At 43.0% G+C, this 21,820-nt stretch overlaps 1 protein-coding gene across 1 annotated transcript in view; it reads left to right on the top strand.

Moving 5' to 3' along the window:
* LOC126236655 (SET domain-containing protein SmydA-8) overlaps positions 1–21,479 on the top strand; it is a 319,934-nt gene extending 298,455 nt beyond the window's left edge. Inside the window, exon 7 of the mRNA XM_049946122.1 lies at positions 21,405–21,479. Within this exon, the coding sequence (XP_049802079.1) occupies positions 21,405–21,433 (29 nt within the window). The 3' untranslated portion in view covers positions 21,434–21,479. The remainder of the gene's footprint in view (positions 1–21,404) is intronic.
* The last annotated feature ends 341 nt before the right edge of the window (positions 21,480–21,820 follow it).

Raw genomic sequence — 21,820 nt, 5'->3', positions numbered from 1 at the left:
CGACAAAGATTTGTTAAACAGTAGAATTTTAAGAGATAGGCTGTGTGGAAGAAGTTTCATCAATAAACTTCCGGCAGATTGTTCGTGTACCACGTACTATAGTGTGGGGCATACAGGTGGAGATGCAGTTAATTACACCTCTATCGGAAACAATGTGTGTAAGCAAAATAGTCAAATTATTATGAACCCAACTATCAGCTCACTCAGTGGATTATCTAGAGCAGTATTGCAACGGCAAACTTCGATTTTCAATTTGAAGACACGATGTTTGTATGAATAAAAAACTCAGTGTTCAAAGCCATTCATTAAAAGAGTAATATTTCTGTTATTCATTTTACTCGAGTTCTGACTCACTAAGCTGTTGCGAAGACTTTCTGTACCCGAGTTAACTTTTGATAATTATTATACAGTTTTTGGATGTTAAAACGAAGGCACGTCACTAGTCAATAATCTTGAGGTATAGTAAGCTGAAGGTACAATGAGATGACCAATCAGAGGCCCACACAGGCGCACTTGTGTGTTAGCGTGCCCCTTCAACGCGAGATAAATCTCTTCTTCGTTATACGGGAAGCGTTCAATAAGTGATGCAACACTTTTTTTTTCTCTGAAAGCAGGTTGATTTGGTTCAGGATTCCAATACCTCATAATATCTTGCACTCTTTTGGCTAAACACCCTATTTTTCAACATAATCTCCGCTCAATGCGACGGCTTTACACCACCTTAGTAGGAGGACCTGTCCACCCGTATGGTACCACTCTGCTGGTCGAAGTCGGACCATTTTTTTTTTCCTTTATTGAATTAAGATTCCCCTTGAAGGGGGCGGGCTGGCAGTAGCTTAGTATGCTGCTCTTCAGCCTACAGAATTTTTAAAACATAAGAAGAAGATAAGAAACAATAAAAGCAGGAGACAAAATGGTGACTTAAATTGTAAAATGGCGGGGAATTGAGGAAAGTTAAAACACAAAACAAGGGGTTGGTGATGCTAATAAAATACACAGGAAGCAAACAGGTAAAATAGTAGACAGACAATTAGAAAACGCAGCGACAGTCTGGTTTCTGTTCGCAAGGGATATAAAAATCACACCTAGCGACAGTATGATTTCCGTTCGCAACACTTCAGAAAAGACGCACAACTCTGAACAGTCACTGGAAACACAGCACGAAGATGACACACCACAGCCAAGGGCAGATGGGGGGGGGGGGGGCTGGACAGATGTAAGGAAAACAGGGGGGAGGAAAGGAAAAACGAAGGGGGGGGGACCGACGGAGGGAGAGGATGTCCACGTTAGGGGGGGGGGGGCAGGGCAGACGCGAGAGGAGACGCAGAGGAGGGAAATGCAAAAGGACTCGGGGGGAGAGAAGGCAGGCAGAGAGAGGATAGGTGGGGTAAAAACAGCATGGAAGGGGGGGAGAGGGAACCCAGGAATAGGACAGAGGAAGGGAAGGGGAGGTGAGGATCAGAGTTGATAGTTAGGATAAATGGAGGGAGAGAGGGTATCATCCAGGAAGGGGAGTCGACAGAAGCCACCTTGGGTAAGGAGATGAAGGGTGTAGAGATGGAGGGTAGGGGGGACACAAAAGTGAAAGAGCGGCAAAGGGTGGGGGTTGGAGAGGAGAGGAGCGACCAGGGGATGAGAGGGATCAAGGCGGTGGGACGTGTATTGTATGTGGATACGTTCGAGGAATAGGAGCAGATGGGGGAAAGGAATCAGGCCGTAGAGGATCCGCGTGGAGGACGGGAGGCGTATACGGAAGGCGAGGCGGAGTGCATGGCGCTCGAGGATCTGGAGGGACTCGGACCAACGTCTTGCTGTGTCAATTAACTATCATCCACTTACTGCTGCGTGCAGATTGCATCCTTCACTGGGACTCGTAACACGCAAGCGATTTCGTACACATGACATTTCTCTGCTCCTTATAGTCTTTTCCATATGCAGCCTCCAAGCGCCTATGAATATCAGCGATGCTCTGGTTTTCCGCCAAAAGAAACTCAGTGACAGCTCTCCGCTTGGAACGCACCTCCGTTGCAGACGCCACTTCGAGGGCTACGTCTAGCGCCGTCACCTATCGTAACTTCATGAAACTATAGGGGCTGAATCGGGAATATTCCACGATTTTCCACAACAAATTCCGCAATTTTTCAACCGAAATTGGCCGGGAAAAAAATGTGTTGCATTACTTATTGAACTCCCCTTTTATTTTCTGCTTTCGCTTTGCTACGGACGACTGTTGTTCCCTGATTCTCGACACTTGGTGCTGCAGATTTACGGATGCTGGGTGTTTGAGTTGAGGCTACAATTGCGATGCTGATTCTCATGCTAGAAACTATGAGGATGACAGTGAGGTCGCGGCATGCTCGTACAACTTTCTCAGGTCTACAAATGTGCCTTCAGTCATCTTCAGACTTAGCTTCTGTTGTCCAGAGAGGTAGATCTTACCCGTTCGCGGTACAGTATTGGCATTTCACTTAGCCATTTGTGAGATCAGCGTACTGACTTCGTTACACTCTCAGTGATCTAACATTGCTTAAAGTATTTAGGTGTATATGGAGTTTTCTTGTGTTCCGATTTTTATAGTCGTGGACTTGTATACCAGGTGGTTCATCATAGGACAAGCGTAAATCTATTGCATGTTACTGCTTATTGAATTGGGTTGGAATAAACAGAATTTTCACTAAAATTTCTTTGATTATTTCTCATTCTCCAGTCATTGATGAAACCAGTACAATATTTCGATTGCAGATTTGGTCTTATATTCATTGTTGAGACTGTATTGATTTCAGCACGACCTTAAGAGAGATTTCTGCCTTCAGCGGAGTTGTCAGTCAAAGTAAAAGCAGCTGCCACCAAACATAAAATTTTGTATTCTTTGCGTGGCCTTACAGCCTGCAAGATTAGTCAATATTGGCGAGACTACGAGGCATCGTGCTGTTCCAGAGTATGTTCGACGTGACGTACGAGGGTAAGTCACGAAGTACCAACAGTATATTCTATTTTGCTGTCATTGCCTTTAGGTTGGCTCTACGGATTGTGCGCTCACTAGCCGCTAGATGGAACTTTTGTCTTCGGCTGTTGTGGGTTGCAGCGTTGTCGCATCAGCCTCCTGTGTGCTTTTGCGCTCGTATATGGGGGGTGTCTCACTCTGTTTGCACCAGATAAGAACAGCGTTCCGTAATCCGTTTTTTGTGGTCAGGAGGTGTACCAGGAGCAACAATTCGTAGAAGTCTTCCAGCATAATATGGGGACAATGTTTGGTCACAGCGAAGTGTTTACCAGCGAACTGAACAGTCCAGAATTGGTCGAACGAGTGTAGAAGATGAGTAATGACGGGGGCGTCCATCTACCACCACAACTACTGCCAATATTCAACAGGTCCGTGCCTTGACTCCGAATAACAGGCGAGAGACTGCTGATGATGTGGCAAACCACGTGAGGTTAGTTCACTCGGATCAACAGGCAAAAGAAACTGTGTGCTTCGGTACGTGTCTTGTTACGCAACAAAAACCTTTTTTCACAGGGCATTGGAAAGGCTGTGCAACGATGGACCAAGTGAATTGAAAAGTAGGATCACCTTGTTGAAAAATATCCTCAATAAAAATTGTGTCCTCTTGATGCAGTAAATTATAAAAATGATAGTACATGCTTATTGACTTACCCTGGAATATATCATTTTCTTAGTGGAGAGACGTTACGCTTTTAGTGTGAGATTGTACGTCCTCACTGCACGTGATCTGCCTATAAGGAGGATCACATTTACGCCTCTAAATCATAATAGGATACTGCCAAGTGTAATCGTGATCTGCGATTCATTCAAATATTCTCTCATTCCCCATTTTCCTTCCCGTTTCGTAATGGAAACAATTGCTACTCTTCAAAATTTCACAAAACCGTGATCAGATAGCGTTTCTTGGATCAAAATCTTGTGTAAAATGGGGCATAGTTTCATGGCATTTTGCTGAAGTCACATATTTCAGTTCAAAAGCCGTAGTAGGATGCTTTCATTATTATTCATTTCGAAGCATTAATTTCACAACACAAAATACTCAGTTTTGGATCTATAGCACCCGTATAACTAAAAAACTATAAAGATATGCTGCTCTGAGTTGTATCACCATTGTCACGAACTTAATAAAACGGTGCAGTTTGGTCGTTTGCGTCGTTTCAACTTCACATGACACCTCTTGTTCCATGCAAAAGGCGGCATCACTGTATCTACGACAGGTTTGTCGCTCGATTTTCGTGTGCTTACGATCGTGCAATCCACGTAAACAGCAAACATATCATAGAAATACGTAAAGCTAAGTAATGTTCATGCTGCATTTAGTTATGAAAATGAAATTTTTTAGAAGCATTCTCTGCTGTTCCAAAGTGTAGATACCTCCATTAAACGCTAAACGGAACTGAAGTCAGTGTAGTAATACAAGCTCTTCCGTTTTTGTCCAAAAATACATAACTTCCCCGACAAACTGTGCGATGCATGTGATTTAAGTTTACAGTCGACAGCTGAACATGAGACTCGTAAAGGTAATTTGTATCTACCAAGATGGTATGCCATATCTGCTCTTCAATCGAATTACAGCCTTAGCTACATCTGTTGCCAGTATCTTATGTCACTTTTGTAATTTTTATACAGTAGGCCTACCTGTCACGTTACTGCGATAACTTCTGCCCAGTCTCTCATAACTCAAGAGATTTATTTTACTTTTGCAAATGCGAACACTTTCAGGGCAAATTAAAATAATGCTCAAACTGAAATGCAATGTTTGGCAGTAACAGCGACGCCCCTTAAGATGGTGTGAGCTACAGAACCGATTTTCATTTCAGGCCCGAGCTTCATATGAATGTTCGTGTTTATGGTTACAGGGGATGCGTGCAAACTAAAAGCCGTGATTGCGGAAGTTTTAGTATCTCTGAGCCGACGTGAGGCATATTCCGCCCACTCCTACCTTGCAGTTTCTTCAGGCTCTTAGATCAGAGACTTATGTAATTAGGCTGGGAATCTTTCCAGCGACAACCTCTCGACGACGCACGCCGTTTTTCTCCGTAATATATCCCCATCGTTTAACGGGACATTACGCAACGGCCAGCCAGAGAAATGATAAATTCGTCGGTGGCGCAGACTGCTGTGAATCGCCGCCGAAATCCGAGGAAAATCGTCGAGTGCCATCTTGACGTCGTACTTAGCCAGAGCCAGCTGCTGTGGTGCGGAATGAGCTGCCGGCAGCTACGAGAACGAGCTTACGGGGCTCCCAAACAACTACGGCAAATATTGCTTCTATAATTTAGTTTTATACCCGATGTTTGACTGAAATTCGATAACGAACGTGATAGCAGCCGAATAGAGAATTAACCAAGACCTTGCCTCTGAGACACACACACACACCTCAATTTACCTAAATGTGGATCACCCATTAAAATCTGGCCCAGTAATTAACGAATAACGGTAATAATAAAAACATATGGAGATTACCTCGGCTATCTACTTCTAGTAATAATATTAGTTAAGATAACCCTAAAAGATGATGATTTTGAGAATAATGATTAAGATTGTTGGAAGTGAGCGGACAACGGCAATGGATTTAGCACCCTTTCAAAAACACTTAGAAATTTAAAAAGATGACGTTAAAAGATTTAAGATCACTCAATGCCAAGGTAAAATGTAATTACAGATCATTCGTTCTCACACCCACTCACATACACGCATGTGCTGTACCAAAACTAAAAAATAGAAACTACTTATTATTAATAAATTGTAAAAAATTCTCCTAAAACTATAGAAGTACCACTAAAGGAGCTAAATTATCAAATTGAGGAACTGTAGGACATTTGATGAGCGCTTATCAAACAAAAAATGAGCCAGCTGTCCTACTCACTGATTAAGTGCCTTGTGTAGCTACAAGTGTCCGAGAGTTAGTAATACTTTTCAGCAGGCGACTGTACTCTGATGCATTATCGTTTTGTTACAAAATTTTCAATGAATGTACTGTGCTACAATGTTCCCTTTATAGTCTCAAATCAAGTGTATCGGAGCGTGGACTTAGCTGTTATATCATCAAACCATTTCAGGCTAAACGGAGGAAACGTTGACGCATGGCACTTTGAACTCCAGAGGCTTGGCACAAAGAACATGTTCCCTCTAGCAATGAATGTCTGAGATATTTTCTCCGCGATTTGCCACTTGGAAAAAGTCTAGAGACATGCAACAGAGTGCCGAGAACACATCAATGAAAACGCGTTTTGTGATGATGTGAGCATTTGATACTTCCACTATTCAAATAGTTGTTACGTAGTGGGTGTACCGCAGACTGCAATGAGCTCGGGGTTGTAGAGAGGAACTATCGCACACCCGGTAGCGTATTTAAGTATGGGAACGCTAGTCCACCTTGTCTGCACAGTGAAAGATTTATTCATAAAACAACATTCAGAAGAGATATTAGGAAGAGTGAGTGCGCACAGCTTTTTGAGCCGTGACAGAGATTTTGTAGTTTTAGAGAAACGAAGAAAGCTAAGGTAGGCCTTAGTTCTGCAACATTTACGCGGTATTACTGAGTCAGCTAAAGCTATGAACACATTCCATTTAATTACAGAGCATACAACTAATTTCTTTGATTTTAAAAACGCTGAAAGACTAGCCATGTTTATCAGTTGCAAAACAGGAAGACCTTCTGATGCCGTTGCCATTTCTTCCTCAACAGCGCAGGGTGTTCTGCAGGGTGAACTTGAAACATCTGATTCCAAGAATGGACTTGTGTAAGAAACAGAAGTCAGTATCGATAAATTATTTCTTGACTTTAATTTTGTTATTCTCTTGTAAAAAATTTAAAAGATATGAGAAAATAGTTTTGTCTTATACATTTCTACAAGTTAAAAAATTACTGCTGTATTTCTGTGCTTGTATTAACACAAATGAAACATTATAAGCGTTTTTAATAAATTATTTATTTTGTAATTTGTCTCATTTATATGCAGCTAGGAGATGAGAAGCATAATTCTATGGCACCATACAAATAAGTTATGTACGGAAAGAAATAAACTGATTCACGATTCTCCTGACAAATGTGACAGGACATATGACACTGCCACGTTAAACTGATACAAATGTGCCTCTGTTTGGAGTTTTAAAAACAATTACGGTATGTTAGCCACATTTTGTATGAACAAACATAAACCACCCAGTGACCACATTTTTCAATGCAAACTGTACCAGTAATGTGAGACTGGTTACGTAATTCGAAATGTCATTATAACGACAGCTAATAATAAAGAGATAACTAGTTCAATTTCAAATAGCGGTAGTTTCCTCAAAACTGTCTGAAGAGTTCTTGTGGTGACACTATGAATATACACACTGCCAGAGGCGGTTTTGTTCTGCCGCCGTGAAAAATGCGGCCTGCACTGAACTGGCAGGAGACGAGAAGAAACGTTGCACCACATGGCGAAACCTTCGGTCAGTTTATGGTGCGTCATTAAGATGTAAGGAAGACCGGGATGGGAGATTACAGTGCAACGTCCCGTCAACGACAGTGTCACTTGAGATGGAGCACAAGCCCGGACTGAAAAAATTTCGAAGGAACCACTATGACATCAGCATTAATCTATGTAGGAAAAGCATGGAAAACCTAAATTTGGATTTTCGGAACGGGATATGAACTGTAGTCATCGCGAATGCGGTCTTAGTGTCTAACCACCATGTCACTTCGCTCGGTAAGGTATGAAGCATCAAATAATACAATGTAAGATGGCAAGAACTATGTCCCTTACATGAAGTCATTAAAGATCATCTAACTCACGTTGACCGAACAGTAGGGCTGAACAAAAATGACTGACAAGGCACAATGCATCTTGTAGAGGGCACAGTATGGACGTATTGGAATAATTAATGTCGGGTGATGGTTTTAAAGTAATTCACACGACATGAAAACTTTATGGAAACACGTCGATTTACTGGAGGCTAGTTTATGCCAGGGAAGTATTCAGAGTTGACCGTGGCCGGCTGGAGAGCGGTGAATGGAAGTGACAATAGGCGGCTCAAGCTCTGAGAAATCGGTAACGGGGCACGGCCTCCAGCTGCTTTAAGATGAGTGACAGTGAGTAGGTGGTTGACCCCATGGTGGTGTACTGGGAAGCAGACGGAGAACTTGTACGCCTGTTGATAAATGTCTGTCATCCCGTTTTCAGAGAAACATGCGAGAAAGCTGCACAAAGCTACGGTGGAGCGGTCAACAGAGGCCAAAATGTGCGTGTTCGTGACTATAGCAACTTCATGCTGAATTCACGGTCCGCAGAGTCTGAAGTAAATCTGGTGAAGAGCGACAGAATGAAATACGCCAGCCTCCAATGGGAATGTAGGACCAAGGAATTTGAAGTACTCTCCTGGGAGTCAGAATTCCAGAAAAATTGGTGTTTTGTGCATACGCTAACCTTGATGGGTGGCCTGGGAAGAGCTAAGCAGCAGAAGTTGAGAGGAAGGGAAATTTTGTGGGAATTTGTTCACTTCCCAGAGCAGGCATTGGTCGGCGCTGGGAACCGCCGCATAATTAACGCGACTTGTGCTGCAATTGGCGTAAGTGATTTTGCTGGAGGGGATACCTAGGCGAAGAGCGGACTGGGAGAAGTCTTTGTAGGGGTCTTCCGTTCCCAGCTTGCCTAGAGTGTGGACGTGACGTTCTTTACTCATCTTGCCTGAGAAAGAGTGAGCATCTCTGCAGTTTAGGACTTAGCAAATGGAACGATTGAGCTTGGAGATAGAAAGTTTTGGTTCAGCTATATACTGAGCAAGATAGCTAGGAGTGAATAGACGAGCAAAGCCTTGCAGCACCACGAGGCCGGCTGACGTCCTCACAATGACGACGCCCCGCCACGCTGAATTCGGTGATATTGCACCTGCTCCGGCTTGAATTAGGCCACTGATTAATTTGTTGGATCACGTCGGCAAAGTTTCCACGAGGGTTTCATGGGCAGTGTATTGGGGAATTCTTCTCGCACTTTGCATTACGCCTGGGTCAGTCAATAGGAATTAATTTTGATTTATCGCGCTTTTTTCAATGAAGTAGTTGAAATCCCAAGCCACTTTCTTAATTAATTTTATGTTCAACATTTTCATCTGGTGTTCAATAGCTGAATATAACATCAATGTGCACCCCTTCTGAATTAAAAGTGATCAATTCTGAATCAATTAATGTCAACACTGCCACCGCAGTTCAATCAGGAGTCACAGGACCTTATTACTTTCTTTGCGTTATCCGATATCACGGCAGTTTTGCACTCTCTGTTGATCTGTTAGTCAGTTACCTGGGTTGAACACACCCCAAAACCAGATAAGTGACGGGTGGGGTGTTATAACAAATGCGCTACTTTCAGCAGCTAAAGTTGTTCCTCAGTTTCAGCGTGTCGGCGTGCCGAAGCTACATACGTAACGCTAACGCCACTGGCACAAATCACTGAGAACAAACGCCTACTGAGCCAGTCCCTACAGGTGACGCACTTCCTACAGTGACTAGCGACGGGGCCACTTCGAGACTAACAACTAGGCTCCCACCATCATGCGAAAACATGAAAATACAAATGGATGAAGAATCATTACTGCCCCTTAGTCGAAATCGTCGTAACTAGAAAACAGAGTAGTAAAACACCAATATATCGTGCCCAAAGTCCAAGAAGGGAATCAAGAAGAAGAAGAAGAAGAAGCCAACACATCCTGGAAAATCTGAGATCACCGGAATACAGTTTTCGTTTCCGACTTTGCTGGGGCAAGGCGCACCTGACTATATCCCTGCTGAACATCAACAGGTAAACCAAGGGCCAGCAGTAGCTGTGAATCTCACGTTTTGGTGAGGGCCCTGGTTTTCTCGATCGATCCTCAGCAATATTGCGAGCAACATCACCCGGCTGGTCGAGATACGACCAGGATTGTTTTTGACTATTGGAAGTTTTTTACGTTCGTGATGGACTGCCTGCTGTCTGTAAATTCTTGAGTTTCTTCTTTACTTATCATTAGATACCAACGTAAAGTAAAAGAAAAAGGCTATTGCTAGAAATAATCTGAGTACAAATGAATACAGCCTGTGTTTAAATGATAGGTAACAGGTTAGACAAAAAATTTCTTCACTGGATCTTAGTGGCCGAGCCAAATATGTTGTCTCACCTAAACACCAACGTCTGATACATGTAGCAAAATGTTATGAAAATGTTATGACTTATATGTTTGAAAATGTAAAATGATATTCATTCAATACGACTACAATACTGTAAACGCCTCTCGTACTTTATCATTATATTGGTACTGAGACTATTATGATAGTAGCGAACCCGACAATGCTTCGCAACTGCTACATATGCATGGGAATTTGATATACGTCCCAATTTCCTTCTCACCTCCCTCCCCCCCCCTCCCCCACCGCTCTATGCCAAACTCCTCCTCTCTCCTCTCTCTGCTTATCGCCGCCTCCTCCCACTCTCTCCAACCATCAGCTCGTGCCGCCTCTCTCTGTCCATCTCCTCCTCCCCCTATCTATTTCCACTTTTTCCTTCATGCACTCTCTGCCCATCTTCTCCTTCCTTCTCTCTATGTCACTATGCCAATTCCCCCCCCCCCACCCCTCTTCCCGTCCACAGCCCTTCTCTGTTCATTTCTTCTTCACCCTTTCGCTGACATTCAGTCTTGTTTATTATTATAGTCAACGAACCCTTAAAATGAAATAAATAATAAATAATCGGTTGGGAAGATTGCTATATGGCGTATAAGACACCGCTCCAGCTGTTAGATCTGTGAAGATAGTACCTTCAATGGCCGAATTTCACATAGTTTTAATAAGCATACAGGTAGGAATCCAAAGCTTCGGACGATTCAGATTCCCCAGTAGTATTCTAACCACAAGCCCATTAGCCACAAATACTTTTCTGTTAAAACAGACTCCAAGGAAGAAAAGAAAACAGCACATATATATGGGAGAAACAATTTGGCTAATGATTTAAATGCCCTGTTATTGTAGTTAAACCTGTGTGCGAGAAAGAAAACTAAACCGCACATTCTCACATCACAGTATAGCGCAACATTTTCTTCCTCACAATCTATTTCAACAGAAAACCTGTACACTGCTGTTTAAAAATTGTATATATAAACCGTGTTAGTCTGAATGTTTATTAGAGTATCGGGAAAAATTTTGAAATAAGTCGGTCAAGAACGTTTCGAGATTTTTGCTAACTTCGTTTTCTCTTTATATATATTAAAAATATGTAGCCTATTAGCATCTGAATGTTTATTACAGAATGGTTTCAAAATTTGTAATAATTCGGTCAAGAAGTTCTCGAGATTTTAGCTAACAACGTTTCCGTTTCCCATACATATTTATGCCAGTCTGAATGTTCATTAGAGTATCGTGTAAAAATTTGGAGTAAATCGTTCATGAGCTTTTCTATATTTTTGTTAGAAATTTTTTTCTATTATATATTTTATATACCCAATGCATTATTATTATATATTTTTGTAACAAATCTAAACAACTACTTCTCTTTACGTATATAGAGTAGTATAGAGTAGTACAGAACGGTATAGAGTAGTATAGATTTGACCGCGTTGACTATACGTGTATATGGCACATTATGTGAGTGGTGCACTTGGAATGTTCATTAATGTCTAACCAGAACACGACACAGTTTATATCAGTAACTCATCTTTCGACGGTATACAAGCAGCAACCGACCACAGCCAGCACTACGGCAGGTCTCACCTGAATGTGTCATGTGTTAACTATGCAGGTAACTAGATGTGTTTCGAATAACGAACTCGAAAATACATTCGAGAATATTCTGGAATCCTTGAACACAAATAAATAGTTCCACTTAACATTTGATAACTGTTAATCGTACTTGCGTAACAAGAACTAATTCATAGATTATTTATTTTTGTTCGAGTAAGTTCAGATATACTCTTCCGGCGAACATTTAGAGATGGTGGTATGGACCAAAACAAGAAAAATACGCAGTCAACAGGGGCTCTAAAATGCGTACCTTAATAGCTATGATCAATTGTTTACCTTCGTTACTGTGAAATACATCTCCTCTACTGAAAAAGTGCTCATAGCTCATGCATCTTAGAGCCCATCTTCACTAGACGTTTTCTCTTTTTTTGGTTCATATTACCATCTCTGAAAGTTTGTCGGTGGATTTCTGGTTCTCCATAGGCTGTATTAGCGTGAGGCAGCTAAGACAGGTCACATCAAATACACTCCTGGAAATGGAAAAAAGAACACATTGACATCGGTGTGTCAGACCCACCATACTTGCTCCGGACACTGCGAGAGGGCTGTACAAGCAATGATCACACGCACGGCACAGCGGACATACCAGGAACCGCGGTGTTGGCCGTCGAATGGCGCTAGCTGCGCAGCATTTGTGCACCGCCGCCGTCAGTGTCAGCCAGTTTGCCGTGGCATACGGAGCTCCATCGCAGTCTTTAACACTGGTAGCATGCCGCGACAGCGTGGACGTGAACCGTATGTGCAGTTGACGGACTTTGAGCGAGGGCGTATAGTGGGCATGCGGGAGGCCGGGTGGACGTACCGCCGAATTGCTCAACACGTGGGGCGTGAGGTCTCCACAGTACATCGATGTTGTCGCCAGTGGTCGGCGGAAGGTGCACGTGCCCGTCGACCTGGGACCGGACCGCAGCGACGCACGGATGCACGCCAAGACCGTAGGATCCTACGCAGTGCCGTAGGGGACCGCACCGCCACTTCCCAGCAAATTAGGGACACTGTTGCTCCTGGGGTATCGGCGAGGACCATTCGCAACCGTCTCCATGAAGCTGGGCTACGGTCCCGCACACCGTTAGGCCGTCTTCCGCTCACGCCCCAACATCGTGCAGCCCGCCTCCAGTGGTGTCGCGACAGGCGTGAATGGAGGGACGAATGGAGACGTGTCGTCTTCAGCGATGAGAGTCGCTTCTGCCTTGGTGCCAATGATGGTCGTATGCGCGTTTGGCGCCGTGCAGGTGAGCGCCACAATCAGGACTGCATACGACCGAGGCACACAGGGCCAACACCCGGCATCATGGTGTGGGGAGCGATCTCCTACACTGGCCGTACACCACTGGTGATCGTCGAGGGGACACTGAATAGTGCACGGTACATCCAAACCGTCATCGAACCCATCGTTCTACCATTCCTAGACCGGCAAGGGAACTTGCTGTTCCAACAGGACAATGCACGTCCGCATGTATCCCGTGCCACCCAACGTGCTCTAGAAGGTGTAAGTCAACTACCCTGGCCAGCAAGATCTCCGGATCTGTCCCCCATTGAGCATGTTTGGGACTGGATGAAGCGTCGTCTCACGCGGTCTGCACGTCCAGCACGAACGCTGGTTCAACTGAGGCGCCAGGTGGAAATGGCATGGCAAGCCGTTCCACAGGACTACATCCAGCATCTCTACGATCGTCTCCATGGGAGAATAGCAGCCTGCATTGCTGCGAAAGGTGGATATACACTGTACTAGTGCCCACATTGTGTATGCTCTGTTGCCTGTGTCTATGTGCCTGTGGTTCTGTCAGTGTGATCATGTGATGTATCTGACCCCAGGAATGTGTCAATAAAGTTTCCCCTTCCTGGGACAATGACTTCACGGTGTTCTTATTTCAATTTCCAGGAGTGTATATCCAGAATGAATATCGAGGTGCGATTTTCACTAATTTATAATGGAGAATATGGCAAATAATTTTTATCTTTTATGGTCGTAAAATTACACCTACTTTCTTTTTGTACTGTAACTGTATAGGTTTTTCAGTGGCATTTGAAAGAAGCTCCTAAGAACGACATAATATGTATGGGACTTGATCAACTAGTACCAAGATAACAGCTCCGCAAATCACTGTCCCTCCGTTGGAGAAGAGGTTCCACATACGTCTGTGAGGACAAGGATGTCCGAGGTCCAAAGTCCTACAGATCGATTTTCCTTCTTGATATCTTAGGAAAGGTTCTGCAGAAGCTGCTATGCGGTAGACAACAGAGGAAAATGAATTCGCAACAGTATGGTTTCAGAAGTGGGAAGTCAACAGAATATGCTGTAAATGAGGCGATAAGACTTGTGAAAAACTATCCACATAAATATGTCGTAGCCATTATGGTAGACATTGCTGGGGCTTTTGATCACTTATGGTGGCAGCATTTTTTCACCGCCTGTCCTCGAACATTCACAACAGCTTTGAGAACTACTGTGGAAAAAGAGAAGCATCATTGTAGTGCCCAGGAGAGACTCTAATAAAAAAAATTTTTCGAAAGAGTGCCCACGGTGATCCATAAGCGGCCCTGTTTTCTGAAGTCTAGTACTTGACCCGCTATCAGGAAAGCTACAGGATGACTAAGAGATCGTACGAGTAGTGGCTTATGGCATATGCCTACGACTTACAGACCCTTATGAATTGAAGCTCCAGAAGCAACCTGGAAGGTGGGTATAACAGAGTTCTTCAAAAATTACATCGATAGTGTCACACCTTCATTCACTCTCATAACGAAACACAATTATAATAGTAATTAATAAACAATTCGAAAATTAAACAAAGAGAACTGCAAATAAAAATGCAGGACAGTGTCCTTCAGCTAGGGACCTCTATCAGATCGCACAGAAACTACATACACACCGGCATCTCACGCCACCTGTCCTGCGCGTGACTCACTCCCCACGCCTGTCTCAACAGGCATGACGTAAAGGCGCGACGCCTCAGGGTCTGTCACTACATTTGCAGAAAGAAAGGGACATGCGTCTTGTTAGTGGCACACCGATTGCCTTTGTCCAGAGGTACGTCTTTCAATAACTGCGGCAGCAGCATATCTTAGGGACTCAAGAAAAAAAATGGTTCAAATGGCTCTGAGCACTATGGGACTCAACTGCTGTGGTCATCAGTCCCCTAGAACTTAGAACTACTTGAACCTAACTAACCTAAGGACATCACACACATCCATGCCCGAGGCAGGATTCGAACCTGCGACCGTAGCAGTCGCACGGTTCCGGACTGCGCGCCTAGAACCGCGAGACCACCGCGGCCAGCTAGGGACTCAAGACAATCGACTGTAGTTACATTCTCATGAACAAAACAGGGACCAATGAAGTGGGTCTTGAAAAAGCGCTAAGTGTTGCTAGACCAAAAGCGTTGTTTTTATTCACTTCTTTCAGTCAGGCTGCGATTTCAGCTGACGTATAGTGCATACTGCGCACACTAACGTGCTCATGATTTGTAAACGATAGTCCGTCCTTAAACAAAATTTTGCATGGATATGCAGCATCACTTTGCAGTTTTCGTACATAACATTTTAGGAGAACTGTAACCAATCGATGTTGATGTAGCATTCTCAACACCGACGTTTTTGAGATTCCCGATTCTCGCGTAATTTGTCTGCTACTGATGTGCGAATTAGCCGCGACAGCAGCTGAAACACCTGCTTGGGCATCATCATTTGTTGCAGGTCGTGGTTTACGTTTCACATGTGGCTGAACGCTTCCTGTTTCATTAAATAACGTAACTATCCGGCGAACGGTCCGGACACTTGGATGATGTCGTCCAGGATACCGAGCAGCATACATAGCACACGCCCGTTGGGCATTTTGATCACAATAGCCACACATCAACACGATATCGACCATTTCCGCAATTGGTAAACGGTCCATTTGAACGCGGATAATGTATCACGAAGCAAATACCGTCCGCACTGGCGGAATGTTACGTGATACCACGCACTTATACCTTTGTGACTATTACAGCGCCATCTATCACAAAGCGAAAAAAGTGGTCCAACTAAAACATTCATATTTCTTTACGTACTACACAAATATGTAATAAAAAATGGGAGTTCCTATTTAAAAAAACGCAGTTGATACCCGTTTGACCTATGGCAGCGCAATCTAGCGGGCCAAACATAGCGCCATCTAGTTTCGCCCTTCAAGCTAGACAAGTTTCTTTCTTTGTAGTTTTATCGTTTGACGCTTATTTCGTGAGATATTTGGCCCAGACACGATCAATGGACCACCCTGTATAATTTTGAAGTAAATCGGTTAAGAACTATCCTAGAGTTTTGCTAGAAACTTTTCTCTGTTATATGCTTATAACATAATTATTCATTATATATATATTAAAATACATAGCCTATGTTCGTCCGAATTTTTATTAGAATGGCGTGTAAAACTTGAAGTAAATGGGTCAAGGAATTCTCGAGATTTTTGCTAGCAACTTTTCTCCTTTATATAGTACACATGTACATTTATATACCATATATATTAAAACATATATAACGTATTCCATCCGGATGTTTTTTAGAGTACCCTGTGAAAATCTGAAGAAAATCTGTCATGTACTTTTCGAGATTTTTAGTAGCAACGTTAAATAAACACTTGTATTCATATAGTGGTACAGATTATACACCAAATACATTAAAATATGCAACCTATGTCTGCCGAAGCTTTATTAGAGTATCATGTAAAAATGTTGAAGAGATTGGGTCAAGAAGTTTTCGAGATTTTTGCTAATAACGTTACCCCATTAAACAGTGTATATAAATTATATATACACTGTATATATTTAAAAAAATATGTTGCTTATGTCCGACTGAAAGTTCATTAGAGTTTGTGTCAGCATCTGAAGTAAATTGGTCAAGTACTTTTCGAAATTTTTGTAACAAAGCTAAACAACGACTTCCCTTTACGTACAGGTAGTTCAGTTCTGCGAAGAAATGGAAATCACTTGGAGCTATGTCTGCGTGTGTGCGACAGTATCCAATCCAAATTTGTTGATGAGATTGGTTGTGGCACTGGCGGTGTACGGACGAGCGTCCTCCTGATGGAAACGCACTCCTTTTGTGAGCATGCCTCTCCTCTCTTTTTGGATCGCGCTGAGAAGGTTCTTCGGTGTTTCACAGCAGCACTCCGCATTGATTGTTGTACAGGCAGGCAGGAATTTGCAGAACAATAAGCCCTTCCTGTCCCAAAATACGCCCATCATTATTTTGCAGGCAGACAGTGTTCGTTTAAACTTGCACATCTTCGGTGAAGTTGGATGTTCCCACTGATGGGACTGCTGTTTTGTTTCCGGTATTGTGTAGTGGGCCCAGGTCTCGTCCCCAGTGATAATAGAGTCCAAGAATTCCTCGCCATCAGTTGCGTAGCACTGAAGATACTCGCGTGCCGCTTCCACACGTTTCCGTTAGTAGTCTTCCGTAAGCATTCTTGGAACCCACCTTGCACAAACTTTGGCATACTCTAAATGTTTGTCAAAATTTTGTTAATTCTGGTCTTACTGACATCGGGGATCATCTGCCAGAGCTCTCAAACCTTCACCCTTTGATCTTTCAACATTGTTTCTTCCAATTCCGCAATCGTTTCTTCGATGGCAGTCCAGAACGCTGCTCATCATGGATGTCTGTCTTTGAATTCTCTGCACCATTTGCGCACATGTTGTATGCTCATATATGTTTCTCCGTAGACTTCACACAGTTCGGAATGAATGTCTTTTTCGCTCACAAAAAAGAATCACAGAGCGTAGTTCGCACCTGGCGTGAGCTGAGAGTGGGAGCTCCATCTCTAAAGGCTGCCAAGCCGAGACTGAGCATCGCAGACTGCTCGCCGGCACGGGAAGTAGGACAGGGAGAACCAAGCTACACATTGTTGCCGGATCCCGTGTAACAGCATTACTCGCAACTGCAGGGCCGTAGGAGCCTTTTTTTACGGACGACCCTCAGATGGGCACATAAAATTCCGATTCAAAAATAATTTTGTTTGAAAGTTAAGTGTGTGTGTGTGTGTGTGTGTGTGTGTGTTTTAAAGTGTACTTAAAGACTGAGGACAATACTTTCCATTTGTTAGCGAATATATTACATTTCTATGAAAAGTCTACCTCCGATTCTTCACAATACTAAATCCACGTTGCGACAATTAGCAGGAATACGTTTGTTTGCTTGCCCATCTTCCGCAACAGCTGTGAAAAATCAGTTATTTCTTTTTCCGTCTTGAGCTTACTGAAATTTAACTAAAGAGAATTTTACATCATACGCGTTTCGTCTTTATTTATAAAGCTTGTTCTTTGGTTATTCTGCAAATTGGATACAAACATAGGTATCCTGTCTGCAAAATAACCACGGAAGATGCTTTATAAATATGGCCAAACGCGTCCGGTGTAAGATTCTCTTTAATGACAGCTACATCTACATCATACTCCGCAAGCCACCTAATGGTGTATGGCGGAGGGTACCTTCGGTACCACTATCTGATCCCTCCAACCCTGTTCCACTCGCGAATAGTGCGTGAGAAGAATGATTGTCGGTAAGCCGCCGTATTGGCTCTAATTTCTCGAATTTTCTCCTCGTGGTCAATACGCGAGATGTATGTGGGGGGAAGTAATGTTGTCCGACTCCTACTGAAAAGTGTTGTCCCGAAATTTCAATAGTAACTCTCTCCGTGACGCAAAACGCCTCTCTTGTAACGTCTGCCAGTGGAGTTTGTTTAGAATCTCTGTAGCGCTCTCTCGCCAGCTAAACAATTCCGTGACGAAACGCGCCTCTCTTCGTTGGATCTTCTCTATCTCCTCTATCAGTCCTACCTGATAGGGATCCCAGACAGATGAACAATACTCAAGAATCGGGCGAACAAGCGCCTTATAAGCCACTTCTTTCATGGATGAGTTACATTTCCTTAACATTCTTCCGATGAATCTGAGTCTCGTGTCTGATTTTCCCACCATCTGTTTTATATGTCATTCCACTTAAGGTCGCTCTGGATAGTTACGCCTAGAGACGCTGTCTCCGACTGTTTGTCATCAATAGTGGAGCTGTGCAGTAGTGGATTTCTTTTCCTATGTACGCGCAATATGTTACATCTATTTACGTTCAGGGTCAAATGCCAGAGCCTGCATCAATCATCAATTCTCTGCAAGTCGTTCTGCAAATTCATACTATGTTCTGGCGTTTCTACTTTGGTATGGACAACTGCATCATCTGCGATTATCCTTTAAAAGCAACCGACACTTTGTACTAGATCATTTATATATATAGTAAACAGCAACGGTCCTGTCTCACTTCCCTGTGGTACTCCGGTTATTACCTTTACATCTGTCGATTTTGTTCCGTTAACAGTGACGTGTTGAGTTCTATCTGCAAGAAAGTCTTGAATCCAATGGCAAGTCTGCACAGATACTCGGTAAGGTCGTATTTTTTTTTCCTTAAATGGCAATGCGGGACGGTGTCAAATACCTTTCCGAAATCAAGGAACACGGCATCAACCTGAGCGTCCTTGTCCACTGCGCTGTGGATCTCATGGAGGAACAGAGCGAGCTGAGTTTCGCAGGATCTCTGTTTGCGGAATCCATGTTGATTTTTATAGAGGAGATGTTCATTTTCTAAAAACGTCGTAACTCTTGAGCATTAAACATGTTCCATAATTCTGCAACAGATTGACGTCAACGATATAGGTCTATAATTGTGTGGATCTGTCTTACAGCCTTTCTCAAAAACGAGAATGACCTGCGTTTTTTTTCCAGTCATTAGGTACCATTCGTTGCTCAAGCGATCTACAGTAAATTACTGCTAGAAGGGGAGCAAGTTCTTTCGCATAATCTTTATAGAATCTTATAGGAAGCTCATCTGGTCCTGACGCCTTTCCACTACCAAGCGATTGTAGCGGCTTTTCAATTCCGCGATCGGTTATCTCAGTATTTGCCATTTCGACGTTCGCATGACGATCTAAAGGAGGGATAGTGTTACGATCTTCCGCAGTGAAACAGCTTCGGAAGACCGAATTCAGTATTTCGGCCTTCTCTCTATTATCTTCCGTTTCGGTTCCGGTATGGTCGCTGAGAGAATGAACAGATGATTTTGCCCCACTTACTGATTTTGCATACGACCAAAATCTTTTAGGGTTTTTACTCAGGTCGGTTGAACGATTCTCTCATTGTTCTCCTTACGCTCATTTTCGCTTCGTTCGGCTTTTGTTAGCTAGTCAGCTAGGTTTTTACTACTCTTGAAACTGAAATGAAGTGCTCTTTGTTTACGTAGCGCTTTTCAAACGGCTATTAAACCATGGTGGATCTTTCCAATACCATCCCTTACTCGGAACATACTTGTCTAGGGCATATTGAACGATGCCTTTGAATTTTTTCCATTTCTTCTCCACATCTTCGTCCTCGTCACCGAATATTTGATGCTGACTGCTGCGTTGTTCTGAAATTTGTATCCTGTCACCCTTGCTGAGCAAACATATCTTCCTACCTTTCTTAACATTCCTTGTATGACCTGTCGTCATAGATGCTGTCACAGCCTTATGATCACTGATTCCTTCCTCCACGTCAACTGATTCGATAAGTTCAGGTCTGTTTGTTGCCAGGAGGTCTAAGATGTTACCCTCTCTAGTTGGTTGTCTATCTGCTCAAGGTCATTTTCGGACAAGACATCGAGAACGATGAGATACGAAATCCCTGTCTCTGGCACCAGTTTTGATGGCATAACCCTCACAATCTATACCTGGTAGGTTGAAGTCACCCCCTTTACAACGGCATGATCAGGAAAATTACTAATGATATTCTGCAAGTTTTGTCTGAAGCGTTCTACAACTGCAGGTACTATAGAAGCATCCGATCACCATTTTTGACCGTTCTTCGATACTCAGTTTCACCCAGATTAGCTCACATTCGGAATCCGTGATAACCTCGCTAGATTTTATGGAACATTTTACTGCAATAAACACGCCGCCACCATAGGCGACTAACCTATCCTTACGATAAACATTCCAATCTGAACTTAGGATTTCGTTGTCATTGATGTCTGATTTCACCCAGCTTTCTGTTCCCAATACTATTTGTGCATTACAGCCTTCAGTAAGCTATACAAATTCCTGGACCTTTCCTTGGATGCTCCTGCAGTTTACTAAAATCATATTAATCTCTGATCTACGAGGACCAAGATTCTCTGAGGTCGCTGTAGCTGATTTAACAGGCAATTCGTCTTTGATCCCAAAGGAAGGGTTCTCTAACCTAAAAAAGTCCCATGTGCACGCCACATGTACTCCGTTCAGTGATCTAAATAAAAACAGGATACACAACTGCTGTACTTTGGGCCCTTGGAAATCATGACGATCAATTTTTGTTAGGTTGGCAACTCCGTACATATGGGTCGTGTTGTTTTGTGCTTTTCGTTCTTCGATAATCATTCATTCGTGAACGATTTATTAAATTTGTGAAGCTATAATGGTGAAATATTGTGTAGCTTATGGTTGTAAAGAACTCCAGAGGAAAGGCAGTGGAGTTCAGTTTCATAGGTAAGTTATATTTTTGTTCAGAACTAGTGTTTCTGCCGAACTGTATTTCATCTATAAATTGCAGTACTGCAGACGATATTTCTTGGATTCAGTTCTGAATTTGCCTCTTGTTTATGCAGGTTTCCATCTTCTCGTACGGAAATTCTGAAATTATGGGTGCAAGCAATTCGTAGAGACAAGTGGTCACCTACTGCGTACAGTACGATATGCAGCAGACACTTTACCGAAAATTGCTGTCAAGTGAGGCCAGGAGCATCATTTAGACTGTTAAAAGAAGATGGCATCTCATCCGTCTTTGATTTTCCGAAACATATGCAGAAAAAGATGACTGCAAGGCGACAGTTGGTTCGTAAAGAACTTGCTAGTACTCAAGCAAGTGGAATGTATTACAAGCTCTGAATTATAATTGTATAGGTCTAAACAAAATAAAAGTCATGAGGCTTGTATTTATAATTATTGTTTTAAGATTGCTTATGAAAGTTTTATAATTTTTAACTGTTGTGATGCATGCAAAATTACACTGACCTCCTTTCTT

Source organism: Schistocerca nitens, chromosome 2, assembly GCF_023898315.1.
Source record: "Schistocerca nitens isolate TAMUIC-IGC-003100 chromosome 2, iqSchNite1.1, whole genome shotgun sequence".
NCBI lineage: Eukaryota > Metazoa > Arthropoda > Insecta > Orthoptera > Acrididae > Schistocerca > Schistocerca nitens.
Note: the sequence above shows the minus strand (reverse complement) of the source record. Positions and strands in the feature narration are given on the sequence as shown.